General features: G+C 43.9%; 2 protein-coding genes across 8 annotated transcripts in view; both read left to right on the top strand.

Annotated features, from left to right (window-relative positions):
- Positions 1-330: 330 nt before the first annotated feature.
- RSPH3 (radial spoke head 3) lies at positions 331-10274 on the top strand. Of its 2 annotated transcripts, XM_062640824.1 has the most exons (8): positions 332-508; positions 788-875; positions 1980-2121; positions 2707-2849; positions 3400-3603; positions 4609-4771; positions 5815-5901; positions 8021-10274. In XM_062640824.1, the coding sequence occupies exons 1-8, from the start codon at positions 366-368 to the stop codon at positions 8227-8229; spliced, it is 1179 nt and encodes a 392-aa protein (XP_062496808.1). In that variant the 5' UTR covers positions 332-365; the 3' UTR covers positions 8230-10274. The 2 variants fall into 2 exon arrangements, with proteins under 2 accessions (XP_062496810.1, XP_062496808.1); XM_062640826.1 differs by lacking the exon at positions 3400-3603 and having other exon boundaries at positions 331-508; positions 8021-8436.
- Positions 10275-13822: 3548 nt separating this feature from the next.
- The window catches only part of PLAGL1 (PLAG1 like zinc finger 1), a 46393-nt gene continuing 40898 nt past the window's right edge, over positions 13823-19317 (top strand). For 2 of the 6 annotated variants that reach the window (XM_062640797.1, XM_062640799.1), the window contains exon 1: positions 13871-13987. The gene's annotated coding sequence lies outside the window, so the exon portion shown is untranslated. Of the gene's footprint in view, positions 13988-19317 lie in introns of all 6 variants that reach the window. The other 4 variants (XM_062640802.1, XM_062640798.1, XM_062640801.1 and 1 more) reach the window with 4 other exon arrangements.

Here is a 19317-nt window from a genome sequence, read left to right on the forward strand (position 1 = left end):
TTCCAGTCCCTGGGTAGCCCACGCAGGGCGGAAGAAGGACACTGACACCTCGCGGTTACACTCCGTCATTACCTCAACGCAGGAGGAGCCCCAGCACCCCCAAGCGCAAGCCCGTTAGCAGCTAAAGCGATTGTTTTCCGCTAAGCACCCCGGTGCCTCTGGAGCAGTCATGTCCTCCTGGAGCCTCCCTCACCTTTACCGCTCCCCTGTGAGGAAAACCTGCCTGAGGAACGACAGTACCAACCGCTGCCACGGAAGCCTCGCGCATGCGCAGAGCCCTAGCCCCGCCCCGCCCTCTCGTTGCCGTGGGGACGGGTGCCGCGGTGCGAGCGGCTGTTGCGGGAGTGAGCAGCCAAGCGCCCTGGATGCCCCGGCCGACCCCCGCCATGCCGCGCTCCCGGGACCTGGAGGTGGCGGCGGTTCCTGGCGTCCTCTACAGCTACTGCAGCCTCCCTCGCACCCTGCCCGCCCGCCCCAAGTACCGACCGCCGCTGGACGCCGCTGAGTCGTGAGTGTCCGGCGGGTCGAGCCGTGCAGCCCCGCGGCCTCCGCTCCCCGAACAAGTTCCGCTGCACCCTCCTGCCCTCCGCGCCCTTACCCCAGTGCCCTCGCCGCCCTTCCCGGGGGGGCGGAGTCCCCGCCGCCCTGCCTGCAGGTCCTTCTTCCCGTAACTTTGAAGGGGATTTGCATGAGTCTGGCCTTTCAGAGTCCTCCCGGCACCTGGTCTGAGGTACCAGCGTACCGGTTACAGCTCTGTGAGCGCGACTGTCTGCGCTTTATGTTGCAGAGGAAAGGAGCCTGTTCGTTACACCAACCTCATGTACGACCCGAGAGTGGTGCGCGGCAACACTTACGCCCTTGAAGTCATACCTGTGGTAGGTGTTTGTCATGTTACAGCTTTGTTGAAAAGTAATAGGTAGGGCAGGAGAGCTCTTCCTTATTAGTAATTTTAACTACTGAGGTCGTGATTTTACTTAAAATACTTCACACAGCCACAGGCTCTCCAGTTAAACTAGCATGTGACTGCACTCAGCTTTTCTTAAAGCACTTAGTTTCACATGAACTTCTGTAGTTCTGATTTTTTTTTCCACATTAAGTACCTGATTATTTCCTTCCCCCCCCCTTCCCCCCCCCCCCCCTTAGTATAATGATCCTGGGCACAGGTCATTGCTGTATAATCTGTTATCATATGTAAGGTGTCATCAATGATAATAGCAATAGTGTTTGACTTATTCTACTATAGAAGCAAATGGTCCAGCTGTATGCAAAAGCTGTTTGTATGCTGGTGAAAGTATTTTATTTCTCTTGATTCCGTAGCAAATGTTTTAGTGATGCTTTATTTTCAGGGGATATTTCTACATAGAAAATTTGATCATATAAGAATTGCAGTCTGCATTTTTAAAAGCCACTTTGTGGAAATAACTGTGTTTTTCAGTAGCTGTTTCTTAGAGTGAATTTCACATATGTTCTGTTACGAAGTTTGAAACTGATGTTCATTTCAATTCATAAATGGACTACAGAATTTAAAAGTTAGTATGGGTTTCTCTTACTTCATCAGCAATGAAGAACCTATAGTTTTTGTCTAGCAAACAGAACTGTTTATAATATGATAACTGAAGTCCATTTGACCTTCTTAAAGCTTTACCTAGAAACTCTCACTTGTCAGCAAGAATTTGATATTTTAATATACTTTATCTCACAAAGCAAAGTTGTGTGTGTAATATCCACTTCCAAATAACAACTAATTGCTCTTAGTGTAAGATGCTATCGGCATGTGCTTAGGCAGCTAGCACAACTTATTAGTTTCATGCCCTACAGTCTTTAAGGTAACTGAAAATTCAGGGTCACGACCCAGAAAAGTCAATCTGAAATGCTAGATTTGTAGCATTAAAATCAAACAACCACTTTTTGTGTAGAGAGAAATTAGTATCATTTTAGAGTACAAAGTGATGTTTTTTATATTCTTCATCCCTGCTCAGATTACCCCACCCACTCCCTTTGAGATTCAAAGGCAGAAAGAAGCATGGAAAAGAGCACTGGCTAGAAAGCGTGCAAAAGAGCAAATGCGACCAAAAACACCTGAGCCTGTGGAAGGCAGAGACCATGTTCAGGTGCAAACAGGTAAAAGGCTGACTTTATTTCTTTTTTCTAATTAATCTGAAAACAAAAACTTGCTGTTCTATATTCACTTACTAAATTCATGATACAGTTGGTAGAATCACAGAGGGTTAAGGTTAGACTTGTAGAATAATAGAATTGAAGTTTCTCTAATAATTTCTATTGTAGCCCCTTATAACACCCTTATTTGACTGATCTATGTTTTCATAGAATCACCAGTAATGCCAGTGGGGTCATGGCCCTTCAGGTGTGTGAACGCCACTAACTCTTCTTGCATTGGCATAGAGACATTTCAGTTGGGCCCCGGAAGAAGGCAGCTTATTAGCTGGAGTGGCTGGAAGTACTTTGTGCTGCTCTTCAGGTGCTCCCATTACTGACCTGTGATCCCTCTCTAAGCTCTGGGTATCTCCTACTGTCAAGAGTTTAAGTTGAGGTGTCTTTTTGTCTTCTTTTTTTTTTTTTTAAATTCATAGAAGTCATTTTATGGCACTGTTTGGATATAAATCACACTGTAGAGTCATCAAAAATAGTTGAGAGTTAAAATAAAAGGAATCCAACTTTCAGCATTCGTTGTACTTTCGTTTCTAGAACTGTATTTGGAAGAGATTAGTGACCGGGTAATAGAGGTTGATGTAGAGTGTCAAACAGATGCATTTTTGGACAGACCACCCAGTCCATTCTTCATACCAGCCAAAACGGGAAAAGATGTGGCCACGCAATTATCAGGAGAGGTATGGAGGAAAGTCAGGTCTGTAAGTGCTGTCAAAACACATCGTCCATACAAAACACACTTCTGCTGCAAAAATCAGGGCAGAAACAGAAAGGAACTTATCCTCACAGATCATGCCAAAACCCAACAAACCTCTCCAAAGTCTGCTGTGAGGTTAAGTGCAAAATTAAGGAAGATGTTTCTCCATGTGCACTGGTTCTGCTGCTTTCAGATAAGAGCTAGAGTTGAGAAATGCTCTTCCCTATAGAATGTGTCCAGCCCAAGAAGGGCTTAACACAGGAAACAGCTCCAGGTAAGTGCTCTGTTTCTCCCTGCAGTCCCACAGTGTCTGTGGTAGGGTGTGTGGTGTCTCACTCCAGCCCACTTAGCCCCCAGTCGCATTCATGCTTCTTGCCTTACCTGACACTGCGCACCACCTCTCCCCGCCCCCATTTCTCAGCCCTGCCTTCAGCACAGGGGCTTTGCTCATCCTCCTTTTCTCCTTGCAAAGTTGTTAAGAGTGATTGTGATCAAGAGACATTTATGTCTGTTTCCCTGACTCCCATCCTCAGTTGTTTGACTTTGACGTTGAAGTCAAGCCGATCCTGGAAGTGCTGATTGGGAAAACGGTTGAGCAAGCTTTGCTGGAAGTCATGGAGGAGGAAGAGCTGGCCCAGCTGTGGGCACATCAGCGTGCCTATGCAGAGCTGCGCAACGCAGAGCTTGCTGAAGTACAGCGCCTGGAAGAGCAGGACAGGCGGTACAGAGAGGAGAAGGTAGGACTTCTGAAGAGTCTGTCTGAATGCTTGTCAGAAGAGAGAAAACCACTTCCAGTATTGAAAGACAAGCTGTGAAGTAAGCTGGCTGTGCCCCAAAGGGTACTGTCAAGTCTGATATTCCTCAAAGCATTCTGGTGCTATACCTGCACTCTGCCATTTGCTCTCATGCACCAGCACCATGCTATTGTGTTTATTTGGAGCAGCCATGCTCCAGTGACTCAGGCCTCTGATTGAGAGGCCAAACCTAACAGCATTTTTCTCTGTACCTGGTGCAGCTGTTACTCAGACTTTTTCGTTATAATAACTGCTAAATGTCAGAGTGCTTGAAAGAGAGAGAGACGCCCTCTGGTCCTTCACACCCAACACATGCACTACTAAATGTGCACACATACCTGTCAAGATCTCAAAGTGTTAAGCTGTATTAGTATTATCCAGTAAGTAGGAATTCAGGAATAATAATAAATAATAGGAAATACAAAAGGCAAGTCTTCCTTACTATTCATTAGCCTTGTATAATTGCTTTTTTTAATGTTTCCTGGATCATTTTGAGTTTAATCTTGTATCAAATAGGATATAATATCGGAAGATGAAAAGTTAAGGAAATCTTGACCCAATTTCATCTCCTTTCAAGGCCAATGATCAGTTTGATCTGCAATAGTAAAGCAAAGAGTCATGAGTTTAATGGATACTACGATATTGGAGAAGGGCTTAATTTGTCCAGCTGCAAAATCAGAAAAGATATACCAAAGGAACATGTTTCCCTCTAGTCCCTGTGGATTATAGTACTCCAGAAATTGAGTACAAGTTTGCTTTCAAGTACTCTTTCATATGAGGCTTTGTGAAAGTTAGAGGCCTCAAATACCAGGTAGAGACCATAAGTACCTGTACTTTTGATTATCTTTGCTATTTATGACTCTCACACAGTGATCATTCTTCAAAGTCTAGATCAAAGGAGTAACAGCTAAAGGCCTGAAAGTTTTACACACATTATTGCCTTGACAGGAACGTCGCAGACGCCAGCACATGCAAATGCTGAAGAAACAGAAAGAGACTGCAGAGAAAATTGCAGCTCAGGCATTCGCTAAGCATTACTTGGCTGATCTTATTCCCTCGGTCTTCAACAATCTTCATGAGGGTGGATTTTTTTATGACCCTGTAGAAAGGGGTTTGTATTTTTTTTTTTTTCGCATGTGAACTAAGTAACGTAAGGGTCAAAACCACCATGAAACATAGCTTATTGCCCTATATTTAGAATAATGTCATAAGACTTTATTTACATTTGTGGTTGAATGGATAGTTTCCAAATTCATATTTTTTAACACAAACATTATTGGTCTTCTGTACAATAGTGAAGAATAAGCAGGAGCTGATAGTGTGATAATGAATGGGACTGCTCTTGAACTGGAGAGAAATAGTGGGTGGTTAAGATTGGTAGAGCAGAGAGATCCAAACTGAACTAAATGTGTTTTGATAGGACAGGCAAAGCAAGCCGTATGTCACTGAATCTTTTTTAATGCTTATCAGGGCAAGGGAGAAGTTAGTTAGAATTAGGCCCTGAAAATAATTTTGGAATTGTAAATCAGTGACTCCCAAGCTTTTAGAATCAGCAACATTTCTTGTGGGTTACCTTGCTGCACTTCACTTCCACAGGCCCTGCAGAGACCACAGCTTGGGAATGGTTACACTTTCTCCAGAATGAGTCATGGGGTAAACACAGAAACAGTGTATTTTGCAAACAGGGCAGGCTTAGGGACCATGGCATACAAAGAGCATGATTTGAGAAATACATGGGTAAACAAGAGCTCCTTAAGTCAGAGGGAACAAATGCTTTCAGCAGATCAGAAGCCAGACATCTTTGGAGAGAAAGGCAGGAAATGTTATTCTCCTGACTTGTTCAGGATAGTTATTTTCATCTCACTAGAGCATTACTGTGTATCTCATCTGTGCTTGCCCTTCAAGGGTGCCAGACCTCTTTAAAAATCACTATAGCTCAGAGGACTCTGCTCTGGGTCCATAACAATGTGTAAGAGAGGCAGGAGATAAGAAACCAAACAACACCTGAGAGATTTCTTCCAGCCCTTGCAAAGCAAGTGTCTTTTGGCAAGGATGTTAATCCCTTGGTCGTAGCAAATGAAAAACAGTCCCAAGATCATGTTGCTCATCTTTGATTACAAGATATTTTTCTTTCTTCCTGCTAAATTCTTGCAGATATTGAGACAGAATTCCTTCCATGGTTGATGACAGAAGTAGAAGAAGAACTAGAGGGGAAGGTTCTAGCAAGGATAATGCTTGACTGTAAGTTACTAAATCCTGGAATGCAATCTGGGCTACTTAATGTTCTTGATTGTTCTGATTGGGGAAAAACAAATATTATGTTTACAAGGTCATGGTGGGTTAATGTAGGAGGTGTCATTTTAGCAAGTACCCATGGCTTTTTATGTCGTGGTTGGTTGTGGGGGTTTTAATGTTGGAAACCTACTACTACATACATCTAAGTAATTGATTCTCAGATTAAACAATAGAAGTGTCAGTCATTCTGCATTGTCCTCTCTACTGTCTTTACACTGTTTGAGATGTGTTGATACTGGGAGATGCAGTACATTTGGCAGGAGTAGAATGGTTAGAGAACACCAGTTCTTCAGTACAGAATTGTTATTTCTCACGTGTTACTGCTATGCTGTTCTTTGTAGCGTGCCAGATTGTGCCAGTGAGAACAGAAAAGCCCATCTTGTTTACAGCCATGTGTATACCATGAAAGTCTCCTAACTTGTTTGTGTAAGCTCCCTGGGCTATGGAGTAATATGTTTATCCTGTGTGAAAGGAGAAGGATAATTGTAGCCTATGGTTGACAGAAGTCAGGTGACCAGCACTTTTCATCAAAACAAGGGCTTACTTCCTCAACAGTCAATAATTATGTCCTTGCTTTTGACATAGATTAAAATATCATCTATCTTTTGGACTTGCTCAAGCTTAGTATTCAGGTTCTTTTATTAGTCGGTCTTCAGAGGCTGCAGCTGAAAACTCGGTCTTACGCATCATTATGATGAATATGTGTTCACCATGGTGGTCCTAAATCAAACCACTTTTTATACTTGAATTGAATCATCATTCCTATAGTTTTCCTTAAGCTGTGATTTTGTGTTTTTTTTTTTTCCTTTGGGTCTTTTTTCTGTTGTTAGGGTATAATTTGGATTAGTACAGCTGGTCTGTTAGGTATTTTATCCTATGATGTAAATGCTGGTATGTACGCTTAAGGATCACTTCTTTACGTAGCTCTTCAGTGGAAAGGGAATTTTCTCTTGTTTTAAGTAAAAGTATTGTATGCAATTACCAAATAAACATCCCAAGATGAATGTTGCTGCAGGATGCACTAATGATGAGAACATCTATCATATCCCTGTTAAATCTTTCTCTTTAATTTTTAACCAGATATCATGGTCCTGCACCAGTTCTAAGCACCTGGAGCAGGCTAATAAGTAATATCAGCCATCCCTGTTTTGCTATTTATCCTCTGTATTTCCTGGCTTATAGCCAGTCATCCATTGTTGAGTAAACATCACCTCTGCAAAAGGAATCATAAATTGCATTCTTCAAATTCATAAAGGCAGACACAACCTCAGCTGAGAGAGTTAATGGCTTCTTTGCCCCCTTACGCAGAAGCATAGGAAAAGTCTCTAAGGATCTATTTTTAACCCAATTGAATGAAGAAGCTACTTTGTTACTTAAAGGATTTGTCACTGTTCAGTAAAAGAGCTATGAACTACAAAGGAAGCACCCTCAGTGGAAGGCAGCTATGTTGTTTGTCATCTTAGAGGTGACCATTCTTTCTTTTACTTGGTAAAGTCAACCCATGATTCAACAATGAAGCTCTTTCATTATTTGTCCTATTTTCTATGTTAAACCTCTCTTCTTTCACTGTTGGCCTCTATATTTTTATAATCAAAATTATAGATATCAAAGTAAGTGCTGATTTTAATTTTTTTTTTTGTTGTACCCATTGAGAGAGGTATGGTGTTTAGAGAAATTTACAAAGCCTTGGCAGCAAAACCAATAAAGACTAGGTGGTTTACAGCTGCTTTTCAGAAAGAGAAAATCTTTCGATGACTCCCATAGTTCCAGTAATTCCCACTGCCAAAAAAATCATGCTGTGTACAACCTGGCCAGTCCTTGTTTCTGGCAGTCTGATGTGCTTTGGAAGAGAAGAACAACTATGAGGAAATGAACAAAACAATCCAGGTGAACCCTTTTAAATCAGTAGCAGGGATGGTTGTTCTAATTCAAGTGTTCTTTCATTTTTAGTGTTATTTCATTTTTTCCCCTGTTTAAGAAGTTATAGGTCAGTAATATATAAAATAATCTCAAATTAAGTTTTTTTTCCCCCCTCCATATTTATTGGTGTCTTTTTCTGTTTCAGCCTTGGTTCGTACAGTTGTTGAAAACCGCTTAGAGGCATTTAGCCGTAAACCTCCATCTGATCAGCCCCAGGCACCTGCTGAAGAGCCTCAGCCACCAGAAGAGCCCAAGCCAACACATGCAGAACCCCAGACATCTGGTGAGACAGTTGCTACTGACCAACCAGTCACAGAGAAAGAGGAGACTGACCAACCTGTTACTGTGCAATAGTCTTCTCAACATATGTCTTTCCAGTTAGAATTGGAATAAGTAAGCACAGAGGATTTGGAAACTGAGTAACAAGCAGGCAAGTCATCAAGTAAAAGGAGATGAATATCTTAAAAGAAATGAATTCTTATTGACTTACAAGTATTGCGCCCTAGCCATGCTCAAGGATGAACCTAAGCAACAGTAGAGGATTAAAGTAAGTTTACCGTAGGCTGATATTGCTGATTTCAGACTGTGAGAATCAACAGAGATTCCTAGGCAATAAATGTCAGTGACATTCTATCCCGTTCTACACAATACAATCCATAAAAAACCTGGGACATTTACAGTTGAAAAGTAATGCTGTCACACCCTGTGCCAGAAGATCATGAGAAGGACATAGAAAGCATCCTAGTTACCTTTGCAAATGCTTTGATAACATTGTCAGAAAACAGTTTCCATACTTACCCTGTTTTGAAAAGTAGCTACTACAGCACTTCAATTTCTTTTCACTCATGTTAGTATCTCTTTTCCTGACAAACTTGGATGGGAATCTCAGCAGGCAATAGAGCAAAAGCTGCTGTTTCTGAAGCTCTTTAGGTTCAGCATTGTCTACCACTGGGAATTTCTGCCAGTGCAAAATCCTCCTCAGTTTTCTGACTCCCAGAGCATTCATGAGGGGCTGGAGTCACACATGCAGTTTTCTTTGTAATCATTCTTTCCTGCTGGTTCACTGCAGTGATATCATACCTGACTGACAAAATGCACCTGCACTGCCATGTGTACCTGTCCATGAGCCAGCTCCTCAAGTGGGGCATTTCCTCTCATAAAAGTACAGCTATGCTCCATTGCAGCAACACTGTTTCCTTGATAGCTGTGGCTGTGGTGAAAGTCCTGCCTTGCCCAGACTGCTTTGTGCTACCTCCTCTCTGCAGGTTAGAGATGCATGCTAACCCAGCAGGCCACATCCCAGCCTGAGTGGAATGTCAGGCATGACACCTGAAGAGGATGTGGACCTGCTCCACATCTCACACTCTCAAAAGGGATGCCTAGACTTTTCACTGGATCACTTATACATGTGGTTTCAATGGCAGACCCTGCTTTCCCTCCATCCTGGGCTAGGACATCCACTGATAACAAGGGCAGCTATTGCTTATGTGAAAAGGCTCCACTGGAAGGTGTCAGGTATTGACCTCTCTCTGTAGGCAGCTGAAAAATAGAAGTAATGAAATGTAAGCACCAACAAATACTCAGGGGTTTGATGTGGTATGAATATGTTAAAACTAAATGTCTGGAGTTGCACAGTACAGGTTGTAGACTAACACACCCAAGGATGCTTTTCAAAACTGGAATATTCCTGTGTAAACTCTTTCTCTGTTTGATAAGTTGATAGTATTTCAACAGGGTTTTTTTCCATTTATGATTGATTCCTCAAAGCATCCAGCAAAATGTATTATGTGTATGGCATTAAGGTAGCTGGTGCTCACTACATCTATCTGTAAGTTTGTAAGAAGAATTTATTTTTATGCACATGACCAGAACTGAAGGCTTGAAATGAAACTGGTTTAGGCGTTGCAGTCAGTGGGAAGTTTACCTCAGTTTTAAGTGGGACACAGATTTTGCATTGCTTTTTTTCCCCATGATGATGGAGACTCCTGTCGTGACTTTATATAAATCAGGTAATTGACATCAGGCTAATTTTATTATTAAAGAAATAAAAAACCTTTTGTGTCATGATTATGACAGTTGTAAATGTTACAGCTCATTTTTGGAATACTATATGGCAGGTTTAAGGATTCCTCATTACTGAATGATTTTTTGGTCATGTATTAACAGGAGATTAACCTAGAGGACTGCTGTGGATCATTCCTGAAAAGATACAAACAAATGTCGACTTGAATATTTGGGTTTGGAATGTTCCAAGAGGAACCTGGAATATTTTAATTCTTGTCACTTCTGCTTTGTGCTTGATTGCTGGAAAATTTACTTTAAGTGTTGAATTATTTTATTTAAACAGGTTGTGACACTAACATGTATTCATAAATTATCATAAAAAATAATTAATTGTATGCCCCGCATTTTTACTTCAATAGAATGCATACAACTGGAGCATTGGGTATTGTGGTAGAGCTGCTGTAACAAGTTTTTGTTTTTATGGGGCCATATAGCTATGAAGCTGTACTAGCGGTTTTCCATCAATGGACCTGTACTTGAAGTCAGCCCCCAGTGAGGGCAGGTTAACAGGGAAGGGGACGCCCCGCATCCTGCCAGTCACTGGAGAAGTGGAAAACCGTGAGCAACAGTAAGGAGGGGAAGAGAGATTTGGGGTAATGGTGTAGCTGTTAGCTGTTTGGAGTGATGCCAGCAGACAGGCAGGCTGTGCGGCAACAGACCTCACTGCTGGCATTGCTGGCTGCGGGACTCATCCCAGTGAGCTCTAGTGTGAGCACATCTGTCACACCACTCCCCCACAGGGACCCTTCCCGACGCCTTCCCCTCCAAATACCCGTTCTCTGGTCAGTGTCCCCGGCAGCAGGTGAGGTGGACAGCTCTGCACCCACGGTGGCCCGGCGGCTCCCGCCGGTGCGTGCAACGGGGAGCGGAGAGGCGACCGAGGCAGACGGCACTGCAGGCACCAGAGGGCAGGACACCTCACTGCAGAAAGGTCTAAAGACGCTGAAGTCACCTATTGCACATTGCACACCCTGCACTAGTGACACTCGGCTGGACTGCCCTCCTCTGCTAAGCCACAAAGCCTTCTGCACAGATTAGTCGTACTTTTAACGTGAGGAACCAACACTTAGGGTCACCCAACACTGTGCACAGTAAAATCTAGAATCAGAATGGTTTGGGTTGGAATGGACCTTAAAGATCACGTAGCTCCAACCCCCCTGACATGGGCAGGGGCAGCTTCCATGCTTAAAGCTCCATTCTACCTGGCCTTGAACACTTCCAGGGATGGGACATACACAACCTCTCTAAGCATTGTGAGTTTCAGCTCTTTCTGACTGCAGTTGCTGAGTTTTTCACTCCATGTCTCATCCCTGGGCTGAACCACTTCAAAAAGTTCAGCAGAGGTGTTTCAGCCTGTCCTTTGAATGAGACTGGAGGAAAAATGTATTTCCCTGCTATATTCAACCATCTCTGCAGATGATAACCAACTTGTAACAGAGCTGTGTGCTGGACCTAGCATGTAGGCTTCTGGGTGCTTTCTCCCAGACCCATCAGAAAGCAGACACAAAGTTCATTTCGTCATTGAACTGTGTCTGAAGGGCCGCCTGTAGCAGGGAGGAGTGGAGCCTGTATCTATTCTAGTCAGGCCCAGGCTGGGTACCTGTCAGGGAAGGCCTTAAACTGCAGCAGGTATGCACGGTGAGGCTTCTTATCTTTGTGTGCTCTCTCCAAAGCAGCTGGTTATAACAAGACTGTATCCATATGATTCCATATATTGATTTATCTGCAAAAAGCCAGAGCATTACTCCAACAACCAGTTCAGCAGCTTAGCTCCATATTTACTTCAATACCCACTTGAGATATGGGAAAGACACTGGAACTTACTGCCTGGCCTGATTCAGTTTGGGAATCCTTTTGATATTGCTGCACCAGCCTAAACTCTCTGCATTTCTCCATTGCACACTGTCAGAGTAGGAGCATTCTGGTGAGTGTAAAATTCATGGCTGGTTTGCTGCTGTCAGAAATCATGGGTTTTCAAGAGCTGCGGAGAGAATGAATAAAAAGAATACACCTATGAAAGTGCTTGTTTGTATGGACATGTTAAAAATCAACCTCATCTTACCCATCTTTAATGGCTAAGGCCTTGGGAGCCCACAGATGCTGTATTTAACAGCAGCAGTGTACAGCAACAGTCCCGTGGTGTTCATGAAGGCATGGAGATTCCTGTCCTGCCTTCCTGCAGGAGACATCTTTAGAGCAGTGTGATGGTATCTATCCTAGCAAAATACTGGAACCATTTCTATGTGGTTTCTCACTGCCATGGTGTCCTTACAGGTATAAACCAGAAGCTGGATGTGACACAGGGTGCATTTGAGCAGCATAGCAGTATCACTGTAGTTATAAACTGCCTTTGGTTGCCTCAGTCCTCCTCAGCCCCACCACAGATGTTTGGTGCTCTCAAATTGCCCAAGCCTTAGCTCATAACATACAATAATGCTAGCATGCGTATACTGCCACTGGCAGTTTAGGTTAATAAATTTGACAGTGAACTGTAGCAGCCGCAGCAGTGGCATATCCCACTGCTGACTGCTGTGGGTTTCACGATTTCTGACAAAAAGTCTGGCGGAGAGATGGCTGGTGCAGTAGGACTTGAAACTGCCCCAGAAAGGTACCTACCAGAATCCTAGCTGGATCTGGTGGCCACTGCTGAGACCACATGTACTGTTAAAAGAGACTTAACAGTGGAACTTGACTTAATGGGTAGGCGATTTAATCACTCTTGGGCAATTTAAATTATACCTACTTTAAACAGAGCTTTTTTTTTTTTTTTTAAGATGATCATGTTGAAAAGTTCTCACAGGCATGTTGCAGAGTGCATCTAGATTATTTCAGGCCAACCATCACCATTTCAATTAATGGTAATTAATCGATCAAACACACTTGTTTCAAACAGAGTCGACATAACACTCAACTTATGGACAGCTCCCAAAGCCACACAACACTGTGATCACTGGAAGGTCTAAGTAGGGTGGAAGAGGTCCCTAGATCCCTGCTCATCTGGTCCAACCTTCTCTAAAAGTGGGCCCTAGATTAGGTGGGTCTTTGACTGGCTGCGGTGTAGTGCTGCTGAAAGAGGAGCAAGGGGCCGGTGTCCTGCCATCTAAACAGACACGTCCCTTGCAGCTGTGAAGGCAAACTCTGCTCCGGGCTGTGTCAGCAGGAGCAGAACCAACAGATCACAGGAGGCCATAATGCCACCCTGCCACTTGCTGGTCTACCTGGAGGACTGAGCTCAGCTGTGGTCTTTCTCAGTTCAGAAGAGGCACTGGAAAATTGGAGAGGTCCCATGGAGGTGCACGGAAATGGAGAAAATGCCACAGGGAGCAAGACTGGACGAGCTGGGTGCGTTCCACCTGGGAAGAGGAGGCTCAGCTGGACCTCATCGTGGTTTTCCAGCACTGATCTGGTGGTCACGGGGAGCATCTCCACAAGGATGACCTGCGGCAGGACAAGAGCCACATGTTCACACACCAGCTGGCCTGGGGTATGCATGCTCTCCCTTCCTGCACCCCTTGCCCTGCCAGAGTGCAAGTTGCAGTAAAGACCCACAATCAGGAAGTAAAATCGGTGTGTGTAAAGGAAATGCTTAACGCCGTGAGATGCCTTCTTGGAAGTAATTTACTACCACCAGTGCAGGTGAGGGAGCTGTGCGGATCTTTGCGAGTACGACGACAACGTACGGCCACAGCAGCGGCGGCGGTCGGAAAGCCGCAGGCCGGGGTGCTCACGCTTCGCTTGTAACAAGTTTCTCGATAGCGCCGTTACCGAACAAACCCTTGGGCTCCGGTGGCAGGGCCTCCGGCCTCCTCACGGCACGGTTCGGCTCTCCGCGGGGCGGGAAGCAAACACCGCCCTGCCGCCAGCCCGCCCCGCGGCCCGGCCCTATTCCGCTCCGCCCGCTGCCGCCCCGGGGCTGGGCACCGCCGCGGGGACGGGAGGAGCTGCCGCCGCCGTTGTGCTCCCCGGCCCGGCGCTGGGGGTGGGGGGGAGCGGGCGGTGCCTGAGGAGCTGGGCCATGAGGTGAGCGGGGCCGCGCCGGGGGCGGCAGGTGAGCGGGGCAGGCGTGCGGGGCCGGGCCGGGCCGGGGCTTTTCGTCTCCCCACAGCCGTGTCGGGCCGCTCCGTGGTGGCGGGGCGCTGAGGGGCGGAGGCTGGGGAGGGGGGGCGCCCGCTGTCGCAGGGAAGCGAATTGCGCCACATGTGTCCGCCTTCAAGAGGAGACTCTTGTGTTTGTTTATTTATTACTTTACACTTGTACCTAACAACTTTTCCCGAGCCCCAGCCGCTGCGCGGGCTCTCCGTTGTCCGGCCACTGAGCCTCGCACCACAGCCCGGGACGGGCTAACGCGCTCGGGCCCGCCCCAGCCCCTCTTTGCCTCCGGGAGCAGAAAGGCCTCAGGAGCGGGGATGAGGAGGGGGAACATCTCGGTTCGTGCCTCTCTGCAGCCTTTCGGTGCTCACGGGCTCTGGCAGCGGCCCGTGCCCTGATGCACATTATGTGGTGGCACTCCCGGTCGTGGCCCCCGGGGTTTCGTCCCAGTGTGTACCGCCGCTCATGGACGGGTCTCGATGCCTGCCTCAAAATCCATCCAACAGAGGCAGTCGCAGCACCCTGTAAATCAGTTGCTCATCCTTCTTCAGCAGGGTGGCAGTTTATTGCTGTCAAGTCTGGAGTTGTCGCTGACTCCTGCAGGAGACGTCTTTTTTTTTTTTTTTGGTGGGGAAGAGGGATTTACCATATTATATGGTTTATTTTTTCTTAGTACATAATGTTATTAAATTTCAACTTACAGGTGTTGTGTTCCCTCACCCCCTTAAAATTCTGTGTCTCATGGCCCAATGACAGTTATTTTTCTAGAACGGTGAATTCAGGACAGCCAGACTCTTCTCTGAGGGTTGTTCCTTTCCCTGTGTGACTTGAGCATAACAAGTATGTGCCTCCTTGCAAATGAGGGCCAATAAGGCTAACTGGTTTTGTAGAACATTTAAAGTAGCTGATGAAGAGCACAAAGTAGCAGCTGTCTTTAAAATGTGACTTTGAATGTAACCTTCCAACCTCAGCTGATATTTTTAATTTATAAAGGCTTGTATAGGATGGAATCCAAGCTATGGTTTTGCATACATGATATATCTACATACATATTTGTGATGAAGGTCACCTTGATGAGGGGGGTCTGCATGAAAAAATATAAATAATGTATGAATAAATATAAAAACACATTCCTTTTCCAAGAAGTGGTAGGAGAGGATGTGCTTGACATTATTGCCAGATTAGCAAATCCAGCTCTGACAGAACGAGGAAGGAAGAGATTCCCGATCTGAGCATTTGCCTCTCTCAGTATTGCAGTTGTTAAATTAACATCAACACGTGCAACCTGAGCCTTGGTTGTCCCAGTGTTTAGCAGAAAATCTGTCTGTTTAAGTCTGAGAGATCTAATCTCATGCAGCAGCATAAAGTGTCAAGCAGTCCCATCCTGACTTGGCAACTTCTGCAAGATGAGAGTCTCGGTGGTACTCCACTGACCCCTCATGCATAGCACCTTTGTTGTGCTCTCACCATTTTCTGAGGAGAAGCAAAGATGCTGTCATTGGGAATTTCACTTCACTGTTCCTTCCCATCCCAGTTGTTTTGGAGAAGCAGTGTGTGGAGCACTGCTCCACTTCTGTGCAAGGAGAGCAGTCGTACTGTGCAACACAAAGTGGGGTTGTGTGGGGCAGGTGTCCCTGAGTGGATCACGGGTAGTTCTGCTGAACAGACGTATGGCAACAGTGACAGGATCAGTGACAAACTGCATGATTATTGCTTGATACTCTGTGTGTTTGCTGCTGTGGTGCCATTGGATGTGTAGTATGTTTTCCGCTATTAGTATGCACTTACTTGCCCTGCATTGTCAGTCAAAGCAGTCAAAATCTCATTTGCAAGCCTAATGGTAGCTGCTATAGATCCTGGGGTGGTATTAACTGCTGATCACCAACATGTTTTGAATTGTTGAGTGCTCTCAAGGTGACATTTAAACAGGACCTGATTGTTCTGATTATGCAGGTGCTGCAAATCGATAATAGGATTATTTGTGTAAGAGGCAAAAGATGGGATGAGTGGGCATAAAAGCTAAAATAAAATCAGAAAGATTTGTACCAGTTTCTTTGGTCCTGCCCATCAGAGTGAGAACAGTAGTGGGAGAGTTCAATACAAGAAAGCATGGAAACACAAGAAAGTAAATAATTATTTCTTAAAGGCAGAAGGGCCCATTGAATCATGTGATTAGCCCACCAGGTTTAACCAGGTTGAAGCCTTAAATTGGCATCTTCAGGTTGATTTAAAATTGCTTAGCATTTAAGATAAAAATGAAAAGTTAAAACATTTTGAGTGCGTTGCTTGTAGGTAGACTTTCTTTTAACCTGGACACTTGTTTTGCAGTCATTTTGCAGACATGTAAGCTAGCAGGTCACAAATTAATGCTGTCTAACTAAAGACAATGACTTCTATTTCCTTTCAATTCCATAATCTGCTCTGCAACAAGAATGTCCTTGTTGTGAAGCTCTGTGAGCACACGCATGTCTTCTCTCCCTGCCTGCCCTTCTGCCAGGACTCAGTGGAAAGAAAACAGCATAAGGTAATTATCCCCATGACTGCTGAGACACATTTATTCTACAATGTGTTGCAGGGGAGGGCCTAGGACCTGAACCACTGTCCCTTTTCCCTCAAACCCCTTCTTGGTTGATAATTAAAACCTCAAAACATCAATCCCTATCCTGCCCATAAGTGAATACACACACTGTACTTAAGACAGTCTATGCTGGTGTTTGATGTAAGTTTAATATGTGGATACAAGTTTTAATTTTTTTGAGCACTTGACATTACACCCAACTTTACAAACCTAAATAGCCCTCTTCAATCCGAGCAATGTGGCTTACAAGCTGTTTGCAGAGCGTATTTGAAGTACACATTGCCAACTACTTCCCTACTGGCTCCACTGAGTTTTTATTTTAAGATGTTCCTGCTTTCAAAGATAAGCGTGAAGCAGACGAGACTGCTCCAAACACCAAGGGAACAGCAGTCACACACTTCTACTTAAGCATGTGCCACCGTACACCCGGCCACTTTATTTTGTTATTAAACCCAGGAGAACCTGTTTTTTCTTTCCTTGCGTGTATGGAAAGAAGTAGGAAATCTCTTTAAATGATGCCAAGGATACTGCTATTTTATGATAACTAGCAGGAAATAACAAGAGTTAGGACAGAAAGAAGGTCAGTCTGCTTGCATTCTGTATGGGAAAATCTTGCAAGTTGCTCATACGATTTATGAGCAGTCCAGACAGTGTCCTGAGGATAGTCAAATAAGTATTTTTTTTCCTAGCTTTGCTTTTTTAATGTCTTACCTCTTTCTTCCATGCGTTCTTCTGAATATGGGCTATTTGGAATTTGCTGTGAAAGAGTGGTTTGGGTTCCAAATGCCTCTGATGTGATGATCTAAAAGTGACAATTCTTTCCAGTGGTCTTTGTCAGTATGATTTTTGTATTTCTTTTTTTTTTTTTTACTGACTTTTCTGCCTGCACTGATAGATCTTCTGTAAAATGGTGAGTTGCAGTGCTAAATAAGGATCAAGAATGCCTTTGTATACTAATTCTGTCTTGGAGGACAGAGTAGATCTGCTTTTATCTCTCTCCTTCCTGCACCTAGGATGCTATTTTAGGAGAGGCTGTTTCACAAACAACTTGAGAGAGCAAATTTTAAACTTTCCAAATAGCATTAACTATTCATAATTCCAAGTTGAAATGAGGAAACAACGGAGACTGTGTTATAAGGCATTGATTCATAGTTCTAATGAGTTGGAGATACAACTTGATCACACTGATCACCTTCCAGTGTTTGCTCTCATTTTGCTTTCATGATTTTTCAGAGGACATCCCTGAACACATTGACACTGTGTATCTGCTTGCTTAAGCCCCTGAAAAAACTGCAGTGGAAATAAAATGCAAAAAAAAATTTTGTGGGTCATAAAAGGGTTTAAAGTTAGCTCTGTCATGCTGGTTTGGTAACTCAATATCCTTCTTGTAATTTTTTCCTATGGAGAGCCTCAAGTTTCAAGTATAGAAAGGTTTGGCTTTTTGAGTTGCTAATAAATCCTTCAAGACACTAGACAAATATAAATGGACACTCTACTTCTTGTCTGTATCAGTGAAGAGCCTGAAAAAGTAGCTGTGCAGAAGAACTGTGTGCATTTCATCTTGTTATCCGTAACTTAGGTGCTGTCTGGTAGCTTGAGCAGACAAAAACAGGGCGCGGCACTTGTTGTAAGTCTTGTACCATGGCACAAGTTACAAAGTTGGTGTAGATGTCCTTTACTCTTCTTCAGGGCATGTAACAGAATTGCACTCAGGAAAATAATAAAGTATCACTATTTAACCTGTGCTAGCATGTATGATAGAATGCAAATGTAGTGCAGTGAACAATGTTATAGTTTGCTCCTCCACTTGGTCTCTTGTTACCAGGTTCCTGTTGCTATGAATGTTATTGAGGGACTCTTGAGGATAAGCAGGAATATGTTCTGCAAGAGTGTCACGTATATCTGTCAGAGAGAACTGCATCAGCAGAAGTCCCATGTGCTTTTTTGGCCATAAACTATCACAGCAATTTTGCTGGTTTACTTCAGCTAAAATATTATTTCAATCACTGCAGCTGTATAATGTGATCAGCAGCATTGGTTTGTCCTGTTAGAGAAATAAGTAACATTAGAATCAGTACGGCTTTGTTGAGATGACAATTAAAAGTGCTGCAAGGCTGAGCAATAAACAAGTGTTTTATAACGCATTGAATGTCTGTTTTGCCAGTGCCTTGACAAGACTGATTCCCAAAGAAGATACCAAGTTCTGTTCATTACATTGTCTGGCAATAATAAACAGTGGAAGGACCAGTAAAGCACATGTTGAATACACAGCTGAGATAGTTCAAAGTTTGTTTTATCCCTAAAGAGCTGGATGCTCCTTCTTTGTCAGGTGTAATTATTTCCTGTCATAGCCACAGATATGGTGTGCAGAGAACCAAGGGGAGTATTAATGGAAGGGAAGCAGCAATGCTGAACAAACATCTGTGAAAGGCAAAGGAAAGATACTGAAAACCAGAAAGTATTAGCTAAAGGAATGAAGTTACTAGAAACATAACTGAAGTTGGATTGAGGAAATTGAAGAAAAGAGAAAGGGTATTTTTTGAGTTGTGCACCCATAGGTATTCCGAGCACTACTATGAAAACGTAACCCCTGAAAATAACATATCCTTTAAGAAAAGGCAATAAGAAATTACTCCTCAAGTTACAGTTTAATTCCAACAGAATTAGTACCTGAAGATTCAATGTGATGGCTCTGTTTTTGTAAATTTGTA

Source organism: Pezoporus occidentalis, unplaced genomic scaffold (genome assembly GCF_034315485.1).
Source record: "Pezoporus occidentalis ecotype Australia unplaced genomic scaffold, CSIRO_AGI_Poc_V1 ctg67, whole genome shotgun sequence".
Lineage (NCBI taxonomy): Eukaryota > Metazoa > Chordata > Aves > Psittaciformes > Psittacidae > Pezoporus > Pezoporus occidentalis.

Coding starts and splice junctions, on each gene's coding strand:
- RSPH3 (XM_062640824.1), top strand. CDS start 366: ATGCCCCGGCCGACCCCCGCCATGCCGCGCTCCCGGGACCTGGAGGTG. Junction 876..1,979: donor CCCTTGAAGTCATACCTGTG/GTAGGTGTTTGT, acceptor ATCCCTGCTCAG/ATTACCCCACCCACTCCCTT. Junction 2,850..3,399: donor CCACGCAATTATCAGGAGAG/GTATGGAGGAAA, acceptor TCCCATCCTCAG/TTGTTTGACTTTGACGTTGA.